We start from the raw sequence: 24,002 nt of genomic DNA, 5'->3' as shown, positions 1-24,002 counted from the left end.
CCAAACATCTTTCTAGTGGATCAGAATAACTTGATTCCTCGAAGGACTTACTGATTATGTTTTCAATCATGTGAATTTCTTCTAAATCGTCCATCTCAGATGGTTGATTACTACTGTGAAAGACATTGAGTTGGACGGTCAAGTTTTCAAATGCTAAGGTCATTATCCCATTTCGGCAACTGATCACAGCATTTGAAGTGGCCAAAAATGGTCTACCAAGGATTACCGGGATGTGACTACCTGGGTTTTTCACTGGTTCAGTTTCGAGGACTACAAAATCCACAGGGTAATAAAACTCATTTACCTTTACAATTACATCCTCTACAATTCCCTTAGGATACTTCACAGTCCTATCTGCTAATGACAAAGTAATGTTTGTGGGCTTTAATTCCCCCAAACCTAGTTCGGTGTAGACAGAATAGGGTAATAGGTTCACACTTGCTCCTAAGTCTAATAGGGCTCTCTGAATGATGGTTTATCCTATTTTAATTTCAACAGTGGGGCAACCAGGGTCCTTGTATTTTGGGGCAATCTGTTGTTGAATAAGAGATGAGGCTTGTGCAGCCATCACAGCTTGCCTAGGAATACTAGTTTTTCTTTTCACCGTGGTTAAGTCTTTTAAAAATTTTGTATAGGAGGGGATCTGTCTGATGGCATCTAGGAAGGGTAAATTTATTTGGACATTTTTAAAGACTTCCATGATTTCATCGTACTGAGATTTTTTCTTTGACTCTTGTAGTCTACTAGGAAAGGAAGCCTTAGGTGTGTAAGTTTCTATTGGTTTCTCCTCTATTCCTTGTGTTCCCTGTTCTTGTGTCTTTTTCTGGGTGGGGTTTGGCTCATGCTTTTCTTCTTTTTCTTGCACAGGAAGTTGGACCTTGTTGTCCACTTGCTTGCCAGACCGTAAAGTGGTAATTGCCTGGACTTCATGGGTAGGGTTTCCATTAGAATCAATATGAAACTGGCTTCTCGGCCCTTGATTCTGTTGCCTACTAGGGTTAGGCACTGGCTGACTGGGCAATTCACCTTTCTTCCTATCCCCTAGAGAGTTGGCTATTTGGCTCAGACTAACCTCAAGTTTTGCAATCGCTTACGCATGGAATTGGTTAGTCTGGGTTTGAGCCATGTTGGTCTGTTGTTGTTGTTGGATGAAGTCTTGTTGCTGCTTCATTATGTTAGCCATCATGGCTTCCAATGATGTAGTTTGCTGAGAGATAGGGGCACTATAAGTAGGAATAGGTGGAGCCAATGATTGGTTTATTTGTGATGGACCTATCCTGGAAAAATTCTTCTAAAAACCTGGTGGACCACCTTGATGCTGAATAGGTTCATTTTGCTTGTATGAGAAATTTGGGTGGAACCTATTATCAGGGTGGTAGACTGGGCTGAATGAATTGGGAGTGGGCTTCTTGAAGGCACTATATGAGTTTAGAGCATTTGCCTGCTCAGCCTTAATGTTGGGTAAACTAGGACAATACTCTACTAGATGCTCAGAACTATTACACAAGATACATAAACTATGCGGCTCGTGATCCACTTTCATGATGGGATTTAACTCTTTGTATGAACTCGAGCTTGTAGAAACAGTGAAAGCATCAAACTTTTTGCTTAAGTTGTTCATTCCAGTCACCAGATTGGACATGACATTTTTGAGTTCTGGGTCTGCCTTCATTTCATAATTACCTGGTTTTCTAGACCCAAACTCATCTCTATTTACTTCCTCACCATAGCTACTCCAATTTTGGGCGTTCTCGGCTAAGTCAACAAGAAATTCATAGGCTTGATCCGGGGTTTGGTTCATGAACCTACCCTTGTGCATGGACTCGATCATGTTTCTATGTGCTGGAGGTAGTCCTTTGTAAAAGAAATGTACTAGATCAGCCTTGTCAAGCCCATGGTGCGGGCACTTGACCAAAAGATCATGGAATCTTTCCCAAAGTTGAGAAAATTCCTCCTCAGATTTTCCTCTAAAAATTCTGATGGCATCCTTAATTTTTTCAGTCTTCACCATGGGATAGAACTTAGCCATGAACTTCCTAGATAGTTGTTCCCATGATGTGATGGAATTTGAAGCTAGGGAATACAGCCATGCAGCAGCACGATCCTCTAAAGTCATGGGAAATAACCTTAATTTAATACCCTCTTCATCTAAATTTTGATTTCTAAACGTTTGACAGATTGTCAAAAATTTGTTTAGATGAATGTAGGGTTGTTCACTCTCGAACCCATGAAACTTGGGTAACATGTTTATTGTTACAGCCCGAATCTCGAATTGGGCTGCATTATTAATTGGTAATACTATGCAAGTAGGGGGACTAGCGAATGCGGGTGCAAACAATTCATTCAGGATTCTAATATGTTCACCCATTGTAGAGATCGATGGTTGGTTTACAGTTCGCAGGTTATGATGAAAAGTTCTGTCAATCTCAGGATCAAATGGTGTTAGCTTATCCCTTAATGACCTTCTACCATGCATACATTATCAACACTTCATTATATTTGACTCCTAAAATGAACGAAATCCTAAGAGAAGAGAAGGGCTAGATACAGATGACCACAACCAACACCACACAACAATTTGACCCTATTAGTCTTAGAACTAAGTGAGGTTTAGCAGCTTCTTAAATCTAGTTGCACAGAGATGTATCAGGTTAAAAAGTTCCTGAAATTCTCTCCTAGATTAATCTCCCTTTCAGATTAAGCTTGAGCTTACCAGTTAAGCAATCCAGTAATCAGTGACCAGGAAAGTTCCGGGGTGTGTGGTGGTGCCAGAAGGGATACACCGATACCACAATACCCGTAACAGTTCTCACTGTTGTAAAACTTTCCTAGACATCACCAATTACTAAATTCTCACTGGAGTGGCTTTCAGCCGCTTCTTTCCAAGAGCCTAATTGAGCTCGAAAACCCTAAGGCCAACGTCTAATTTGATTTTAATTTAATTTGGCTTAGGATAAGTATGCAAGGTGGTGATTTTTGGGCTAAGGACAGGTAATGACTTTCCGACCTTATCTTTTTAATGGGTTTTGCCCTTAATTACTTTATGCAAATGCTTAATACTAAATGCAGCAAATAATCAATGGTTTTTTTAAAGTTTATGCAATGTCATTAGGTTGTACTGATTAAATGAGCAAACAATTTTTTTTTATTTTTCTTAAATTTTTTTTAATTTTATGTTGTTTTTTTTTTAATTTCTAATATAGGAATAACTTGAATGTAAACTAAAACTAATCCTTATGCGTCAGTCAATCTCCGAATGCCCATTGAATAAGCTCTGGAGATTACTCCGCGAGGAGTCCCAATAGAGGTATGATCACCTCGGGGGATTGCACCCTATCAATTACTAGCAAAAATAATATTTTTTTTTTGATTTTTTTTTAATTTAATTAACTTTTTTTTTAATTTTTTTTTAAATTTCAAATTTCGAATCACAGAATTCAAATTTTGAATTTAAATTTTTTGAATTTTTTTTTGAATTTTGGAAATTTTTTCAATTTTTTTTTACTTTTTTAGAAAACTTTAAATTTCGAATTTCAAATTTTAGAATAACTAATAAAAAAACTTATAATAACTAATAATAACTACGAAAATACTAACTAAAAATAATCAAAATAAGAAAAATTAATAAAAATAAAAACTTACTACCGGAGTGCGTTCACTCCGGGCATCCAAAATTCGATTTGATCTTCGTGAACGTTCTTGCTTCTCGATTTGCCTCCCCGACAACGGCGCCAAAATTTTGTTCGTCCTTTCCTGTCTACCTAAAAATATGCTAGACAGATCGTTGTTAGAACCGACGAACAAAAGTTGAATTTAAATTTACTCTTACCTGTTCTACTCGAAGAATAGTGGTCGTAAGAGGTCGATCCACAGGGAGGCGATTGGAGTTGCTTAAAAATAAAAATGTTCATTCGGATTCAAAAGCGATTTTTGAATATCAAAAGAAAAACATAACGTCGGGGATGTTGATAGATTCTCTAGTCTACCGGGGAATGATTTTTAATTAAAATTAACTAGAAGACATGTACTTAGATTCAAAAAGCATTTATATATTTAATGAAAAAGAAGAGTTTTTTGCATAAATTAAAATGGATGACAACAGTGCTTAGGGAGATTGAAGCCTGGAACATAGACTGCATGAAAGAAGATTTCATAAATTGCAACTAAAACGAGAATTTTTGAATGCATAAAACAAACTGCAGGAATTAAACTTAACCTAAAACATGAATTGCATAAAAGAAAAATTAATGGATTGCATTAAAAGATTTCATAAAAAGAAAACAGAAATTAACTTGAACCTAGAATAGGGATTGCATGAAAGAAATTTTGCTAGATTTCATAAAAATAAATTGATTACAAAGGTAAAAATGAAGATTGGTGGCTTGATGCTGCCTTTCTTCTGCAAATAAAATAAAGAAAAGAAATAACAAAAAATCAAAAAGAACACTTCTCCCTTTCTCTCCCACGGTGGAACAACATAAAATATTATTTTTTTCTTTCTTTCTTCTCCAAAAGAACAGAGCAATGCTCTGTTTCTTTTTTCTTTCTTCTCTCCCACCGAGCTCTCTTTTGGTTCCCACCCCCACAACCGAGCACACCCCTCTTCTCTTCCTCCTTCTCCTTTTATAGCCGCGGACGGACGCCTGATGCGGAAGGGAGATGGCAGACGCGGTGCGGGATCGCCAGAAGATTGCGGACGTGATGCTGCGATTTGGGGAAGAATCACGGCCGGCTGGAAATGGAAGGAGTTGCTGGGCGCGCGGTCGGATGGCTGCTGTGATCACGGAAGGAAGCTGGCCTTTTGATGCGGCTCGGACGATGCTCGGGTGGATTCCTATTGCTGCATCACGGGCGGCTGGCAGCGGGATTGCTTGGGATTCGACGGGAGCTGGCACGGTAGATTCACGGCTGGCCACGGAAGGGAGGATACTTGCTGGGGCATGGAAGCGGAAGGTGGGGACGCATGCGGCTTGGATCACAGGAGAGGGGTTTCCTTCTTTGGGTGGGCGTTCATGGCATGGGAATCACTAGGGTGCTGGAGTTTCCTTCACGGACGCAGGATCGACGGGATTTGGGCACTGCTGGCACGGTGGCTTGGATGCGGAGGGGAAGATCACGGAAAAGCTGGGAGCGTGATCTTCGGGAGGAGCCGATCATGGACGCGGTGGAGGGGCTGATGCGGAAGGAAGGATCAGAGGATGCGACTTGCTGGGATTGCTCCTTCCCTCTTTTCGCATGGGCTGAAACGGGAGGAAGGAGGCGCTGGGATCTTGTGAAGCTTCTGGGATCACGGAAGATGTGGTTCGGATGGCTTGAATAGGGAAGGAGGATAGCTGCGTTGGATGATTTGATGCGGCTACGATCCGAGAAGAGCTGGGATGTGTTTTGCCCTCCTGAGATGGGAGCTGGAAGACACCAAGTTCCGTCCAATCAGTCATAAAATAAATAATGTGATATGAAATTTGGGTTGTAGACGGATTCGTCACGGGTCATTTGTTCTCACTGGAGGTCAATTGCAAATCTTTTAAGTCATGGGTCACCCAGCACCTTATAGTTATGATATAGCCAATTTAGATTTGTCCAAAATTATTTTCCAAAAGCACAAAAGAAATGGACCTGATTCGGACCCAAACCCGACTCGGATCCGTACCCGACTCGAACCCGATTTGAAGTCAAATTTGTACTCAATGTGCATTTTTTTCTCTAATTTATACTAATCTATGTTAAACCCAAATATAATATTAATCCAGTGAATTTATCATTATCGGTTAACAATAACACTAATTTTAGTAACATGTAGGTCGCACTTTTGTGCTCTCATCATTGATTACTAATTTTGTGCCAGCAAATCAAATATTGTAATTAAGATCTAAAATATCAATTCAATGAATTATAAGATTTATTATCTTATTAGAATAATTGATTACAAATTTTATGCTAGCAAATCAATTATTGTAATTGAGATCTAAAATATCAATTCAATGAATTATAAGATTTATTATCTTATTAGAATAATTGATTACTAATTTTGTGCCAGCAAATCAATTATTGTAATTGAGATCTAAAATGTTAATTTAATGAATTATAAGATTTATTACCTTATTAGAATAATTGATTACTAATTTTGTGCTGGCAAATCAATTATTGTAATTGAGATCTAAAATTTCAATTCAATGAATTATAAGATTTATTATCTTATTAGAATAATTGATTACTAATTTTGTGCTAGCAAATCAATTATTGTAATTGGGATCTAAAATGGCAATTCAATGAATTATAAGATTTATTACCTTATTAGAATAATTGATTAAGATCTAATAAGTCAATTCGATGAATTAATTATTATGTATTAACCAATTTTCGAATTTTTCATTTGAATGGGATTTGAAAATTACTCCTTGAGATGTCCAAATGGAGGTATGATAAATCTCTTGAAGGTTAAACAAATTATTACCTTTTTAGAATAATTTACTGAATTATATATTACTAATAAAAAATAAACAAACACTTCTTTGGATTGTTAGCAATATATTATCTATATAAACAAATGAATCTAAAATTACAATTAATGAAAAATCTTTATAGGAAATAATATATATATATTATTCGACATTAAAATAATTCTATTTTAACACAAAAAAATCTATTCTAGCACAAAATAAATCTATTTATTTAATAAAATTAAATCATAAAATTGCAAATCCTACAGATCTACTATTATTAAATTAAAAATATAAGTTAGAAAAAATAGCCTAATTGAAGGCAGGTCGAAGCGCGTAGACGCTGTCCCAAAAAAATGTTTGCCTCCACGTATGGGTCTTCCGACAATCCTCCTATTAGATACGATGACCCTATAACTTTTTTTTGGGTACGTCTCGAAAGAAGTCAAAACGAATCCGATCGGACTTGCAGATCCAGCGAAGAACGAAAGAAAAAGGATAAAATATAAAAGAACAAAAATAAAAATCACAAGTGGCTAAGAGGAGGAAGAACTTTTCTTCAGAATTTTTTCGTATCCCAAAAAAGATGAAATCAAGAGGTATTTATAGGGGTAATTGTATAGGGGAAAATGGGCCTTTTTGCAGATGCGCCCGCACTTTCTGCAGACGGCCCGCATTGATTTTGCGAACACGTTTCACGAAATTCAAACGAAGAAAGAAAAAAAAACAACATCTTGCACGCGGCGCATTTAATTTATAGGCGCCATGCTAGCTATTGCGCACGCGGCGCATTTAATTTTTCCATCATCTTGCAGACCGTAGGAAGAAAAAATATTGGTATTTAGATAGTTGCTATTCAGGATACATAATTTGGGATGAGTCTTAATTTATCATCCTCGATGCTAAAGATGGATGGATGATTAGCTTTGGCGATAATAGCAAAGAAAAAATAATCAGCATAGATAGCATCAGTATAAATCCCTCAATTTTAATAGAAATTGTTTTTCTTGTTAAGAGTTTAAAATATAATTAGTATTAGTCAATTATGTGATAGAGGTTATAAATTTGTTTTGCATCCATGTGCATAGTATCTAGTCCTCTTGTTGATGAAATTAAATTTATTGGATATAGACATGGCAATATTTACATGGTTGATCTAAATGACCTATTCATGTAAAATGTGCAACATTTGATTGCAGCGAATGCCAAAGTCAATGAGGCTAGTTAGTTGTGGCATCATAGATTAGCATATGCCAGCATGGATATGATTTCCAAATTGCTCAAAAATGATTTTGTTGTTGGATTGCCTTAACTAATTTTTTTTTAAAAAAAATTTTGTGATGCATGCCAATTAGGTAAACAAACTAGTTTCTTTCAGACCCAAAAATATTTTTCAACTTCTAGAATATTAGAACTACTTCATATGAATTTGTTTGGAGTCACTAGAACTATAAACTTAGGAGGTAAAAGATATGGATATGTAATTATTGATGATTTTTCAAGCTTTACTTGGGTTATATTTTTAGCTCATAAAGACGAAGCTTTTGCCACTTTTACAAAGTTGTTGTTGAAAAACTCAAAATAAAAAAGGTTTTTCAATTGCATGTATTCATAGTGATTATGGAACAAAATTTGAAAGCTAAAATTTTGAAAAATATTGCAATGAGCATGGTTTTGAACATAATTTTTTTGTACTTAAGTCACCTTAATACTTTCAAAAAGAAATTGCCAACACCATGATATGTGAAATCAATCTTCCAAAATACTTTCGGGCTAAAGCTACAACACAAGATGTTACATAATGAATAGAGATTTAATAAGACCAATTTTGAAAAAAAATCCCTATAAGTTATGGAAAAGTAAGAGACCTAACATGAGTCACTTTCATGTTCTTGGTTGTAGATGTTTTACATTGAATAATGGGAAGGATAGCTTAAGTAAATTTGATGCAAAATCTGATGAAGGCATATTTTTAGGATACTCTTCCATTAGTAAGGTCTGTAGAGTGTTCAACAAGAGGACCCTAATTGTAAAGGATTCTATTTATGTAGTATTTGATAAATAACATTCTTCCAACAAGAAAGAAAGAGTTGCCTGATGATAATGCAGATTTATTGGAAAGAAGAAGGAACAATTAACTCTAAAGGATGCAACTGTGCAAAAATAAAGAAGAAGAGTAGAAGAATAAGGATGAAGAAGAGGATGAAATTCTAAAAATTCAGCAACAAAATCATCAAGGTACACATGACTTGCCAAAAGAGCGGAGGTATGATCACAATCATCCTAAAAAACTTATAATTGGTTATCCATCACATGGGGTAAGAATTAGATTTTTTACTTAGAAATATTTGCAGTCACTTAGTGCAATCCAAGAGAACTTAAATCAATTTGAAAGAAATTAAGTATGGTCCTCGGTAAGTAGACCTAAGGACCCTCTGGTAATTAAAACTAAATGTGAACTTGATGAAAGTGGTAACGTTAAACAAAGCTAGATTAGTAGTGCAAAAGTATAGCCAAGAGGAAGAAATTGATTTAGATGAAACCTATACCACCGTAGCTAGATTAGAAGCAATTAGATTATTACTTGTTTTTGCATATTATATATATTTTGAATTATTTCAAATGGATGTTAAAAAAGTTTTTTTTAATAAATATATAGCTGAAGAAGCGTATGCAGAAAAACCATTCGAATTTAAAAATCATGAATTTCCAAAGCATGTTTTCAAACCATTTATATGATCTAAAATAAGTATTTAGAGCCTAATGTAAAAGACTAAGTAAGTTTCTTCTTGAAAATTATTTCATTAGAGGAGATATTGATACAACCCTTTTATAAAGAGAAAAAAATGATATACTTATAGTGCAAATTTATATAGATGATATCATATTTGGTTCCACTAATAAAGCTTTATATCAAGACTTTGCTAAGCTCATGCAGAAAGAGTTTGAGATGAGCATGATGAGTGAACTAATCTTCTTAGCCAAATTAAATACTTCCTAGAGATCTTAAAGAAGTTTGGCCTGGAGAAGAAAAAGAGATTGGTACCCTAATGAGCCTATCATGCAAGCTTGACAAGGATGAGCAAGGTAAAAGTTTGTAGATTCAAAGCTTTGTGAGGAAATAATAGGTTCTTTACTTTACTTGACCACTAGTAGACCTAATATTTTATTTAGTATTTGTATGTATGCTAGATTTCAATCGAATCATAAAGAATCTCATTTTATAACCATTAAAAGAATATTAAGATATTATGTTGAAACTCAAAATATAGGATTATGGTACTTTAAGCATTCTTCTACTGATTTAAACAAAAATGCTGACTATTTAATTCCTTATAGCTTAGCCCTTCTGGTCACTTACAACTTATTCAATGTGTCCTTTTTCTCCAGTTAAAATAGTATAAAATGTCAAATTAGAACTAGAAATTTAAGGCAAAACACATCAAGTCAAGTTTGGATCATAATTTTCAAACAAAAATTGTCCTCAATTTTAAATTTTACCTCCTCATTTGGCAAGTATGAGCAAGGCAAAGTTGTGGTTGATCAAGGCAAGTTGCTGAGTAATCCTTTTGAAGATTTGAGAAGTTCTTGGTCTTCAAGCCCAGCTATGTATAAATATAGAAGGATTTGCTTTGAATAATTTCATTTTTATTTGATGTATCAACAAAAATATGTTAGAAAATAAATCCCTTACATATATCCTAGCTTAGCTAGAAAAAAAATCAATATGTATCAATATTACATGAGAAAATGCTAATATGGCACAAAAATGTTATACCTTAAAGTCATAGCTGATGTGTAAGTTTCTTGTTTGCCTTTTCATCGACTACTTTTACCTATTTGTCTCATAGAAAAGTTAGGCGACAGTTGCTAACTTTTTTGTGCTATATTTTTGTGTTATTATTGCACTACTCTATTCTATATGCAATCCAGTAATAGTTTCTATGTGAGGCGCGGTTCGACTGGTCTAGCCTAGGCCTAAACCAAAGAAACCTAGCCCATAGGTTGGGCAAGCCCCTCAAGTGGGGAGCATGGAATAGGACTTCCGGTGGGAGTTTTCTTCCATCTTCTACTCCTAGTATGAGTTGGAGCCCTATAGGTTATCGGAGGTTAGGAAAACCCTAGCATCTACCTCTATTTAAGGAACCCCGCTCCCTCTTGAAGAGCCCCATCATTGAACTACTAGCAATCATCGTTGATTTTCACGGGGAATTTCTTGGTCTCGTCGTTGAGTTCCCCGCTTAGCCGACCTTGATAGCTTGTCGAAATCAAGGTAATCTCCCTTATGCCTTTCTTCTTCAAGTTAGATTTTTCCCTAGCAACACTAATAAATAGCTGTTTTAGGTATCATTTGACGCTATTATTCTTTTACGTTAATACTCCTTGAAACAAAAAATTAATATTCAGTTAATCTAATTATTAAGTAGATCCATAATGGATGGTTTTAATAGCATAATATTATACTTTACTATGATATAAATATCAAAAATTTAGTAAATTTAAATCCATCAATATTTTAAAATTTGCAGATTTAGATTTATAAAATAAAATTTTAATTCACATATTCTATTGTGTATTTTATCATACTGATGCAATTGATATTATTTATTTATACCAACATGATGTATGAATTAGAAACCACTAAAATATATAGATTTTGATTTCAAAGCATTCGGTGCTGTTGATGCCCAAATCCTACCCGATCATGGTCTGATGATTTGTAGGCATGAAGGGTGTAGATTAATCCGCTCGATCTATAGTGGTGGAAGACAGAACACTAATCTGCCATGAAGAGTCGTGGATTTGCACAAAAAGAGAAGAGAAAAGCTCGATGGGATGGCTCTGGCCGGGTCTCCTCCGATACTTAAGTTGGGCAGGGTTTTAGAATAATAGCGAGAAATAGCAAAAGAAGATATAATAAAAGATATCAGAGTACAATAATCTTTCTGGATTGTTAGGCCTTGATTGCGTAGCTTAGAGTATTCAGCCTAAAGTGCTCAACTTGGAGTGCTGGGCATAGAAGCTCGACTTGGAGTGCTCGACCTGGAAGCTCGGCATGAGAGCTCAGCTTGGATTGTTTGGCTTGGGAGCTCGGCCTCGGTCTTTGAGAGCTCAAGCATTGGAGACTTGGCCATTGGAGGCTCAAACATTAAGAGCTTGGCCATAGGAGGCTTGGCCTAAGAGTGCTTGGCTTGGGAGCTTGGCCTGAGGTGCTTGGCTTCGAGTGCTCGACCTAGGAGCTCAGCTTGGAGCACTCGGCCTAGGAGCTTAACTTGACATTTGGAAGCTCGGCTTGCAGTACTTGGCGTCAACCTTTAGGAGTTTGACCATTAGAAACTCAGATATTGGAGGCTCGACCATTGGGAGCTTGGCCATAGGAGGCTCGACCTCGAAGTGCTCGGCCATGGCCTTAGGGAGCTTATCATCGGAAGTTTGGTTGTAGGAGGCTCGGCCTAAAAGTGCTTAGTTTGGGAGCTTAGCCTAGATTATGATCGGCAATTGCGCATCCCATGTGCACAATGCTCATGTCTCAAATGGCACAGAAGGACGGCCTTGAAGGACTCAGATCCTAATCTCCAAGGGCTTGGATCCTGTCTGCATGGGCTCGGATCTTGGGTGGCATAGAAAGGCAGCCTCCAAGGATTTGCATCTTGGTCTCTAAAGACACACATCCCATCTAGAGAGGAGCATGCGTACGGGGATGGCCGTGAAAAAGGAGTTGGGTGCAAAAATAGCCATGAGAGCATGAGTGTCTCTATGGAAGTCTCTTGCCATGAGAGCTTGAGAGCCTCTTCTTAGGAGTTTCTTGCCATGAGAGCTTGAAAGCCTATCCTTGGAAGCCTCTCACCATCTATGCTTCGAAGCCTCTAGCCGTTACCTCTTCTCACTTTTGGAGTTCTTTGGCTTTGTTTATATCAAGGAGTACGCATGAATTTGTTATAATTTGGAGGGCAAAATCAAATGATTGTCACAATCTCTTTCTTTATGCAGATTCAAATCTGCCATAATTTTCTTCCTTGTTTGGATTCCGCCAAAAATTCAAAATTTTTTGAATTTATTTTTTTTAAAAAAAATACTCGCCACATATTGATCCATGATAGACATGTTAGATTTATGCGACATTAGATGCGAACTATATTTAATAGTTTCAATTTTCAAATTAAATGATTTATGACTAATTTTAAAATATTAATCTCTCAGCAAAATTGATGCAAAGTATTTATTCCATCTTCATTTAGAAAGGCCAATAATTTTTGTTGTAAGTTGCCGTTGTTTTATATTTCTCCTCAAATTACTGCTTCCCAACGGGGCACCTTCAGTCTAGTATTTTCAACGCGGAGTAGAGGGAGTCGCTGCGTTACCGGTAAGACCGCGACGCTCTCGTTCCCAAGCGACGCGGGTAGATTTCACACGCCGGTGGGGCCAATTGCCTGAATCCCGACACCGTCGGACGCGCTGTCGGGGTCCACCTTTTGGACAGCCAGCCAAGCTGCCAAATATAACCAGCAATGAACTTTTACAAAAAAAATACTAAATATGTATAAATATAAAAAAATAAATATGTCTTCGCAACAAGGTTCACGAACGCCGATAAAATTGCTTTTAAAAACAACGCCCCGTTCATCCGTCGCTGTTTTTGGCTGGATTTTTCATTTTAAGATAATAGATTTTATAAATATTTTACTTACTAATCAAATTAACTTGAGATAAAGTTTTAAGTGCATGTCATTATGCATGATGTCAACGCGCCTAAGGATGTTACATCACTCTTGATTACTGTTATTTTACATCCTTAACAACCAAGTAAGCTAATTATTTTTTTAATAAAAAAATAAAAAGATTTAATTTTTAAAATTAATTTTCAATGATAATATCCACTGTCTTAGACCATTTATTAAAATAATATGGAAAGATATCTTTCTCTTTCTCTCCTAGGGATGTCTTATTACGTTCTCGCAAAAATAACACCATCAGGTGCTATTCTCGACCACTCTCTATGCGATCCGGCTCTCTTGGAAATCTCATCTCCGGTCAATATCTTGGTTCTTTCTTTTCGTGTGTTCTGATTATTGATAAATAATCTGTGGGGAGCGCGCTCGATGAGACCCACCTGGCTGGGCTTCTAGATGAGCTGCTGTCCGCCGCCCGACCGATGGACAGCTCTTCGACCAACGGCGGCCTGTCCTCCTCCGCCCTCTTCGCCGACAACCTCAAGGGCCTCCTCCTCGCCGTCGCCTCCAGCGCCTTCATCGGCGCCAGCTTCATCTTCAAGAAGAAGGGCCTCAAGCGCTCTGGTGCATCCGGCGCCCGCGCCGGTATGTACCACCTCCCCTCAAACCCTAACCCTAATCCTCAATCTCCGTGCTGAGAAAAAGAGCTTCCTTTATGTTTGCTTCTCAAGGCGTAGGTGGGTACGGGTATCTCCTGGAGCCGCTCTGGTGGATTGGAATGATCACCAGTAAGTTCTATTCTCGATGATTCCTCCTGTTTTCTTGTTTTCCGTTTAATTAGATCACTCTTTTAGCGAATTCTTGTTAGGAAACTCTGAGAGTTTGAAACTTTGCAGTGATTGTCGGAGAAATCTCCAATTTTGTAGCTTATATTTTTGCCCCCGCGGTTCTGGTGACGCCGTTGGGAGCTTTGAGCATCATAGTCAGGTAGGGAATGAAAAAAAATCAGAGGAATACTAAAGGCCCTATTTGACTTGTAGTTCAATTTTGGATTTTTATTTATTCTCGTGAGATGAACTTTGATTGGGGGAACTGGTTTGGCAGCGCTGTTTTGGCTCATTTCTTTCTAAAAGAGAAGCTTCAGAGGATGGGTGTGTTAGGTTGTGTGCTTTGTATCGTGGGATCCACAGTAATCGTGCTGCACGCCCCTGAGGAGAAGACCCCAAGCTCGGTGGAGCAGATTTGGAATTTGGCAACCCAGCCAGGTATAAATTTTTCGGTCATTGTCGTTAGGGTGTTCCTTGTCTTGTTGCTGCCCCTTGTCTTTGACGATGCATGGTTGGGATTATTTTTGTGCTTCGTCCAGCCTTTCTTTTGTATGCAGCATCAGCAGCGGCGGTATCACTTGTTCTGATGTTGCATTGCTCTCCGCGGTATGGGCAGACAAACATAATGGTGTACTTGGGCATATGTTCCGCAATTGGATCTTTGACGGTAATTATTGCCAGCTTTTGGTAATGTTTGAATTTTCTTCATGCTCTGCTTGTGTGATCACTGAAGTGTCTAAACTTCATGCATGCTTGTTTTTGGTTAGGTGATGAGTATTAAAGCCATAGGAATTGCCATTAAGCTTACTGTTGAAGGCATCAACCAGGCTGGTTATTTTCAGACGTGGGTGTTTGCTATGGTTGCAATCACCTGCATCATTATTCAGTTAATTTATCTGAACAAGGTGAGTGTCTGAATCAAGTCGCAGTAGTTCAAATGGGTGCTTATTCTTTTGTCAGCTTATCAGCAAATGACTGGGATGTCATAGTCTTTCTTCATTAAGGTACTTTGCAAACAGCAAGTTGCTTCTAATGTTTTCGTGATGAATCAACATTTGGTTCATTAACAATGCTGTTCAGTGTGGACTGACTACGGATTATTCATATAAAATATTAGTTGGTAGCACCACAACTCCCTATTGTGCCTTGCGATGTGTGTGAACACTGTGCAAACCTTGCAAGTGTATTATTCATGCTGTTTGTTTAAGTTGGAATTCAAAGGGAACACATAACTAATTAAGCTCCTTCTTGATACACAATACAAAGCTAATTTCTTAGTTTAAACGAGCATACAAACTCTCTCCCAACCAATTTTCAGTTGATCTTTCTTCTGCTCATCATCTTTATGGGACCTTCCTTTCAATCCTTAACCACTCTTCATCTGACCTCTTATTGTTATTATTTTTTTTTTCCTGTAAATGATCATTTCATTCTAATCATTTCACCTCAGCTCATAAATTTCCTACAATGTACTGAATTATGATTCAATTATTTCTAATTCATCATCTCTTCAACATCATAATCTTGAATATGGTTGTCTTACTTGCATCATCTTTCTTACTGGATATTCTTATCCATGTAATGCTTCTGGTTGTAGGTTCCCATAGTAACTTTAGAAAAAAATGATAAGAAATAATAAGATAATTCTGATAAACACTGGAAATGCACATTTAGTTTGTTATAAGACTTCACTACCATTCTCATTTACAATTTAAGCTAACTTAAATACGTATTCAAGTCTACCTCTTTGTTATTAGTCCTGCTTTGGGCTTTGTTCTAAATAAATTCTATCTGTTTATTGCATATTTAGCTTTGGCAAGTTACGTAGACAATCTGAGCCTTTCAATGAAATCTGCAAGTCATGATTGGTGTTACATCATTTGTAAGGAGGATAGATTGTGAATGTCAATAGTTTTAGCAAATGTTGTATGTGAAAGTTAAGAAAGAATGCCTTGAAGTTTTTCACCACCACATCTAAAAGATTGTTGTTGCAATTTCCTGTCAACCTTCTCATTGTCATGCATCATATGTCTTCAACCCTCTTAATACAACCTTAAGAATATTTCTATGTGCCCACAAAATTAAGTTGGACTTGGTCATAAGCATTTTTACATTGATAACAATATCTGCAGTATCATTGTTACTTGGAATTATTCATCAAGTTGATTGATCATAATGTATCCATAATTGTTGACCTTCTTAGCATGATCAAGTTACTGAAGACCATCATTTCTTATAACCTCTTGCTATAGCATGGATCATGATTTACCATGTGAATGTTTGTGGTTCAAAGCTTCTTGGAGACTGGGTGTTGGGGATGGAGGAGATAACTACCACACAGATCACTTTCATTTCTAGGGACTAGAGCAAAGTGAACTTTATATAACAAACATGATACCAACTTCATTATAAAAAAGCAGGCTGTAGAATGCGGGGAACTTAAGAGGGTTAAGAATAGTAGATATTAGAACTTGATATAGTAGAATTAGGAAGGATTACATCAGAGGAAGGCTATAAGTGGCATTGATGGAGTCAATCTGAGGCTAAACATTTGAATGCTTTGGGCATGTGCAGGTTAGGCAAAAGATAACCTTAAATGGAAGGCAGTTGTGTCTTAATTATATGTCAAAGTGTGTTTATGCATTTGGGTACAGGTTGAAGTGTCTGAAAATATGAGGGGAGGCCAAAGAAGATATAATGTAAGTATGATTTAAAGAATATTTTGGTTTTGTTAATTAACCATGTGAATGTAAAAGTTTAAGGAATGGGTCAATAATGTATATTTGCAGTCCCAGATTGAGATAATGATCAGGTCAATCAAATAAATATGGACTTGGAGGGGATATGATGAACTCTTGACATTTAGCAACCTTAACTCTGATACCATGTTAACTAGCAACTTGATCCCAAAAGCTTAAGTTGTGTGAGAATAGGTCAGCATTGTATATCAGGCTTAATGTGTTTCAGGGGTCTTGTAGATAGGCATTGGGTAGTAAACATGAAACTAATATAATTTTAGACTTTTTACCTCAAGTGTTATTAAATTTATTGTGACTTACATCAATCCTAGTCTTCATGATTGCAAATTCAATACTTGGGCATTAGGTTGCTTGTTGGTGTTTATCTATGAAGCAGATCTCAGTTTCAGTGATCTTTCTTTGAGGACAAATAACTGGCGTGTATGTCAATATGTACTTCAAACTTTTAGAGTTGTTTAACATGGAATATTCAATATCAGATTGTGTTGTCGGTGCTTGGTTTGAAATTAGATTGTTAATATGTTTCAGTAGATTGTGCATAGGTTATTTTGCATGCATGAAGTTTCATGCTCAAGATGACTTTTCTTCCCCTGTGATCTGGATGTGATTTGTTAGGATGAGTCAAAGATGTGGAATATCTATGGATATCAATTGCTGTTTCTAGTGGCTAAAAGATAACAAGGTTAGAGATAACAAAGGTTAAGGTTTTCCAAGGGCAGTTTTTTGTATGTCTTTTCACTTAGTGCTCACTAAAATCCATATGCATGTTTTGTAAACACAATGGTATGCATAGCATATGTAATAATGCAAGTCTTATTTAAAAGGCACCACGTGTGTGTAAAAGAGAAAGAAGATGTTGGCATTAGAAACATGGGCATATTTAATATGGCTCTTCTTGACCAGTGGCTTTGACAATTTGACAATGAAGTGGAAGAAGCTATACTTTCTTAGTGGAGCTACGGAATCTAAATAGACTGGTTAACATAATCATCTGTAATATTATAACATGAAAGGCTTTGCCTTTTGTTGTGTAGCCATGTGTGGCTACAGACCATCAAGCAGGAAAGCAGATTGGGAGATGAAGTGTCTCCCTCTTCTTCTCAGGCACATCACATACTTGACCTCAAAAAGGAAAGAGATCTTGGAGATGAAGTGTCTTCCTCCTATCAAACTCTTAATTAGGAAAGAGATCTTGGGGACAATATCTTCTTCCATCTACTAACATGCATGAATATCAAATCTCAAATGGGAAAGAGATATAGGGGACAAACCATCTTCCTCCTCTCAAACATGTGCATACTTATGCCACATTTTAGTTAATTATCTAGTAAGTCATGTCTCTGAGAGTTTTAAAAAGTCTAGAGTTTGTTGGGTAGTGCTATTGAATCATTGTATGGGCTTGTTGTGATTTGATGCTTGTTGCCAATTTCTTCTCCAGACCTTGCCTGCCTTTTGATATCTAGTTTAAAGTTGCTGTCCCTTTTATAATTAACGGCTGTTATGTAGGCATGACCTTTTGAGGTTGAGCGATATGATCACATGCTTTTTTGCTAGAGTGTATACCATGATGAGTAATAAGGATTTCAAGATGTGGAATGAAATTCAGAAGGTGATTTTTCCATGGTGAAATCATTTTGCATCTTCCCATAATGTGGTTCCATTATAATAAGAGGTGAGGAAGGCATGCTACACATTTATTCCCTTCAATGGCTAAAACTGCCATTGACATGTATTTACCTTCAACACAATGTTTCCTTTGTGAAGATAGAGTAAAATTACATACCATTTATTCTAATAATTCAATTTTTTCCTTTTAGCAAGCAATGATACAGTTCAATATCTAATAATCCAATCAGGCAGCATAGGCTGGTTGAATTATTTTTTATCTACATTGGATTAGTTTTTGTCCTGGTCCATGTGTGGGATGCACAAGCAATGGGTATTGCATGACTTGGGTTGTTTACGATCAAAATCAGTACGTGTCATCTGAACAAGCCATCTGAAAGTGAAATAGTGCGTTAAAGTTGCCAAACTGATTTGACAGAGATTTTATTAAGTTGAGAAGATGTGGTGAATATGCATGCTAGTATATGAACCTAAGTCAAGAACATGGCCAGGTATAATCTACCACTAGATAACTAGGGTTATATATAAGGGGATCCATATGTCAACCTTACCTTGCAAGCTTAATCCATCAATATGGGTTGACTTCGTTGATCAGAGTAATTTTTTCAAAGTTTGAGAATTGCATACTTGGTTCGTAAATTGATTCTCCTTCTCTGTGAATTGGTGCCAAATCATTAAATATCAACACAACTTCTAGTCATAGAGCCGTTAATTGTCGAAATTTAAATTACATGTTGGCAGGAAGGGAAGCCTACCTTATCCGCTGTCCAACCTCATGTGATCAGGGAGCAACCCTTGACAGACATTCTATATTTGGCAAGAGTCTAAAATGAAGGGAAATAGGTTACAGGGGTCTGGGCTCATTTCTTATGCACATATCTTCAGTATTTAGACCAACATTTTCGGTTTTTTCAGTTTGGTATTTTGTTTGGCCTTTGGATCAAACTACACTGTATTTCATGCTATTGTATTGTCGAATATTTATTAGGTGGAAGTTATTGCTTATTTATTAGTTAACTATCTCGATGTGGCAGCGTTTTGTTGGAATGTTCTTGTTTAGCTTTACTACATATTTAGTCTCAGAGGAATGGCCCATCTAGGTAGTTGCTTTCATAGCTTTGTAACATCTGATTTAGTGCAAGTATCATAATTATTTTTTCAAAGCTTTCTAAACTTGGAAAGCTTTATTTGTTGTTTAGCAATCTAGCTCTCCTACTACATATTTGGTGTCAGAGGAATGGCCCATCAGGTTGTTGCTTTTATATCTTCAGAATATTTTATGTAGTCCAAGTGCATTATTCATGGCTACCTTTTTCAAAGCTTTCTCAATGTTGGAAAGCTTCATTTGTTGTTTAAATATACTTACAGGTTCTTGTATGGTTACTTTCGGTCGCCTTTGTATCCTATCCTGCATCCTGTATTCTTACCCTTTATTTCAATCATTTCTTCATAGAATCATTCATTTAGAAAAGGTCTTTCCTCCTTGTCTCCATTTTCTGAGCACTATTTGAACCTCTCCTTTTAATTAAGGTTCTGATGGAGGAAAGTTTGTTGGAGATATGAAAGCTAGATGGTATTTGCAATGTAGGCTAAGGAAGCCTGGTCTTGGAGAGTGACTTGTATTTATGTGGAAGGGTTAGGAATGCAGACATTGACCTATGTACATGTGCATAAAATTTATGAGCATCTGTATTTGCATGATAAATGGTGTTGCCTATAATAGAACAAATAGGGAACTAGTATTCATGAAGCTGATCCTAGAGAATGTGTAAACACCTCCTTATGTGCATAAACTATGTCATGAAATATTCACGAGCTCTCCCCTCCAGTTAGACACTGTGGATGGTAACCAAAGAGGATGAGCATGACACAAGTATGTATAGGCCTTTGGCATATAATGGGATGTTTAGGGGTTTTACAACCAAATGCCCTAGGTGACATCTGAATTGGCTTTGGAAAAATAGATAGCCTTGAAAATAATAAATCTAGTCAACCACCTATTCATGGTGGTTTCAGACTTCTGAATGAAGGAGAAAATTTGTGTCATTGTTTATCAGGCAATATTGTTTTTTTTTCCTTTTTTGTTATCTGATATGATTGTCTCATTGTTTAATGAACAAAATTATGATGTTGAAGAGAGTTAATTTAGATAATGTTTGTCATTTTTATTTTTCATTTCCCTTCTGAGATCAAAAAATTCAAAAACACAGATTTTAAAATGTTAATACTTGTTGTCATTCTTTCAGGCGTTGGATACTTTCAACACTGCAGTTGTTTCACCCATCTACTATGCCATGTTCACAACTCTCACAATATTTGCAAGTGCCATTATGTTCAAGGTATAAAAAGTGTAATTCTTATGCACTATGGCCTATTTTTTTGATTAACAAACATTTCCTTTGCTTTGCAACTATGTAGGATTGGTCTGGACAGAGTGCAAGTAATATCGCATCAGAGATTTGCGGGATAATTACAGTACTTTCTGGAACAACGGTACTGCATTCTACAAGAGAGCCAGATCCACCTTCCTCTACAGGTACTGTTCTCTTAATTGGCAGACTTTATTAAGCTGGAAGATGGTGTGGCTTGAAACCTTATGTCAGCAGCTGTACTGAGATTTTAGCTCCTTTCCAATTTCTGAACCATGGAATTCTTGTTTGAGTAGCAGCTGTTTTGCACGTTTAGGGAATGCAATGCTATATTGAAAGCACACCTATAGCCTTTAAAACCACTCTCTAGATATCGTAACTTGTAAAGTAAATCAGCTTTATTTTTTGGTTAGGTCTATGCTATCAATTTAAAAAGCCTTTTTTACTTGATGCATATTTTCCTATACAATGAGTATGCCTTATACAAGCCAAACTATAAAACATGTTTATATGGAATATGCCTATTCTCCAACTCATATGTAAGAATTTCATTTTCCATTCTCTGTTGTGCATACAACTCCATTAAAGTGTAGTTTAATATTTAACAATTAACGTGGGTGAACAGAACAATGTTTTTGATTTTTGCAGGCTAGCTTGGATTAATTTATATGTCGTTTTAGCATGCTAAGCCAAATTTGGTTTCTTTCTTAAGATTTTTTGCATAATCAAATCCTAATTTTTGTTTTCTTACCATAAATATGAGATATATAAATTAGGCAGATGCTATGTTGAAATTGGATTCCTGTTATCATTTCTTCTTTGATCAATTGAAAAATAGGCTTTTTCCATCTATGTGGGATTCCCATTACATTTTCTTTCTGATTTTGTTTGATATTTGAACATTTTGAGCTTTATGATAGTAAAAGCGGTAGTGTTGATTGGATTCGAGGCCAAATTTGATCAGATCAAATTCGAAGACACGGTTTCTAAAATGATCCAAATGAGTGAATGTTATCTACTACGTTTCCAGTGCCTACAAACCAATAACCTTTTTTTTTTTTGCAGACTCTGCATTAGGTCATCCCAAAATGGACGGTACAAATATAGCTAGTGTTTTAAAATGCATAATAGGCTATGTAAATTGAGAAAGCAAACCATCGATCTTCATCTAGGCATCTTAAAGCACATGTAAACAAATTAAGTTATTTTGGATGTTTCTAATCAATATAGATCAAATCAAAATATTGTCTCATGTTATCTGTTATTTAAACTGTCCATTTAAGATGGCTTGATGGATAGGCAAGGGATTTCCAAAGTAAAATATTTTCGGTTTGCAAGGGGTTTAGAGGTCATAATTTGCATTTAATGGTTTGAATCTTTATTTGGAAAATCAGTCTTCAAGCTTGACATAGCCAAATTGGTCTATAATTTGGTTGGATTTTTCTCATAGCCTGACTACAAACACATCTAAGTATGTGCAATGTGGTCGTGCTTATGTGCAATTATGTCCCAAAAAGATATCAAGCTTGCCACTAGGTCATGAGGGCTATACTTAACATTTGCTCATTCTAAATGGTTTATATGTCAGCTCTTTTGCAGAAACATGTATAATTTTACAGTCTTTAAAAGGTCTCTTGAAGCTCCTGTGACTGGTCTTTGCGTACATGCAGATTTGTATACACCACTTCCACCTAAAATATTCTGGCACATCCAAGGCAATGGAGAACTAGGAAAGCACAAGGATGATGATTTGTTATCTGCCGAGTTCATCACTGTGGTGCGACAAGACTACTTCACCTAGAAAGCTAGGATGGCAGGTTGCTATATGCTGAACTCGTTGCTGCTGTGTCAGAGAGGTTTTCCCTTTGAGGCCCTTGCTTACCGGTCTCGTTAATACCTGCCTCAGCCTTCATTGGCTCAAAGTGGTATAGAAAGTTTTGTAGGTTATAAAAGGGCTTAGTGATTGAAGAAGTTAATTGGATTGTTCTTTTTTTTTTAGCCATCTTTGCTTGCATCACTGTCCCATGTAGTTTCATGTGCCTTTGTTTCTGTCAGTCTCTTGTCATCAGTTAGTCCTGGCCATGTATTACTAGGGCCATATTCCCTTTGTTAAGTCTGTCATCTGGTTGGTAGAGCCTGGGTTGTATTAGTTGGTCTAACCCTGGTATAAACAAGCGCGGAGAATGATCTTGATTGTAATTTTGTTTGTGTAATTTGATGTACAAGTTAATATACAGTCAACAATTTTTCGGCCTTTCTTTTGGTATTTTTGGAATTAAATAACTGGTAACTGTTAATCATGCGCAAATAAAATGATGGTAAAAGAAATGGGTGGTATAAATCTGATAAGCATATACCAGGGTAGGCGCAGATGAAAGAACAGACTTAAAATATTGTAGCGAATATGTCAGCCTCCCCCACCCACCTTTTATCATTACCTTTTTCCTGATCTAAAAAAAAAAGGGTACTAAAATGTTTCTGCTCTTTGGGCTTCTCATTTTGGTGCCTTGGTGGATCTGTTCAATCAATCAGTGGTAACGACTTATTCTCGACAAGCCCTATTAAATCATCTTAGAAAAGCTTGATGAATCTCAATTTGTTGAATCTTACTACTTTTGCCCTTCCAACTGAAGGGCATCGAACTCCATAAAGTAAAATATTCACAAGTTATTAATTATTCACAATGACATTGAGAACCCCACTACTCATCTAGGCAAAAAGATCTCAAAAATTTTCAGAAATGTTTACAGTGACAAGGATGGCTAGGTGCTTGCTTTTGCTTCCCAGCTTGGGCAGAGTTTAGCTGCATTTGAACGAACTACTAAGAATATTGTGAGGATACCATGTGTGACTAATTACAGCAGTGTTATCAGCTGTTCAATACTAAAACATAAAACTTTGCTTATATGATTCCCATCTTCATGTGGCTTCTGCAGCAGATCTGCAGTAAAAGTTGCAAATTTAAATGCAATTAGAAACATTATTGAATTTTTTTCCTACAATTAAATGGTTATTGACTTATAAGCTGCCTAAGCATAAAGCCAATGTAAGCAGCAGAAACACTAGGAAATCAAGAGTAGCTCTACCAATTTCTGGAACAGGCAAGAAACCTTACCTTTAATATCATTGGCCACCTGATCCCACAACATTATCTAAGAGAACCATAACTTGTGCAGGGCATGCAATTGACCTAAACTGTTTGATTTCAATGACATCCCGAACATCTCCTTAAGCTTCCCAGGAACCATAGCTCTACCGCAAGGTACTGCCTGACCAACAGTTCCAGGTTTGCTTCCGGACAGCAATGCTG

General features: G+C 36.6%; 1 protein-coding gene across 2 annotated transcripts; it reads left to right on the top strand.

Moving 5' to 3' along the window:
- Nucleotides 1-13,390: 13,390 nt before the first annotated feature.
- Nucleotides 13,391-22,958, top strand: LOC103713924 (probable magnesium transporter NIPA6). 2 transcript variants are annotated; one of them, XM_026807237.2, is made up of 10 exons: nucleotides 13,394-13,456; nucleotides 13,533-13,756; nucleotides 13,843-13,899; nucleotides 14,008-14,098; nucleotides 14,216-14,376; nucleotides 14,478-14,605; nucleotides 14,706-14,843; nucleotides 20,570-20,662; nucleotides 20,742-20,859; nucleotides 22,363-22,958. In XM_026807237.2, exons 2-10 carry the CDS (start codon nucleotides 13,594-13,596, stop codon nucleotides 22,491-22,493), a joined length of 1,080 nt encoding a protein of 359 aa, XP_026663038.2. In that variant the 5' UTR covers nucleotides 13,394-13,456; nucleotides 13,533-13,593; the 3' UTR covers nucleotides 22,494-22,958. The 2 variants fall into 2 exon arrangements, with proteins under 2 accessions (XP_038972985.1, XP_026663038.2); XM_039117057.1 differs by having other exon boundaries at nucleotides 13,391-13,756.
- The last annotated feature ends 1,044 nt before the right edge of the window (nucleotides 22,959-24,002 follow it).

The sequence above is a fragment of the Phoenix dactylifera genome, unplaced genomic scaffold (genome assembly GCF_009389715.1).
Source record: "Phoenix dactylifera cultivar Barhee BC4 unplaced genomic scaffold, palm_55x_up_171113_PBpolish2nd_filt_p 000167F, whole genome shotgun sequence".
NCBI lineage: Eukaryota > Viridiplantae > Streptophyta > Magnoliopsida > Arecales > Arecaceae > Phoenix > Phoenix dactylifera.
The sequence above is the reverse complement of the archived record's forward strand: the minus strand, read 5'-3'. Positions and strand labels throughout refer to the sequence as shown.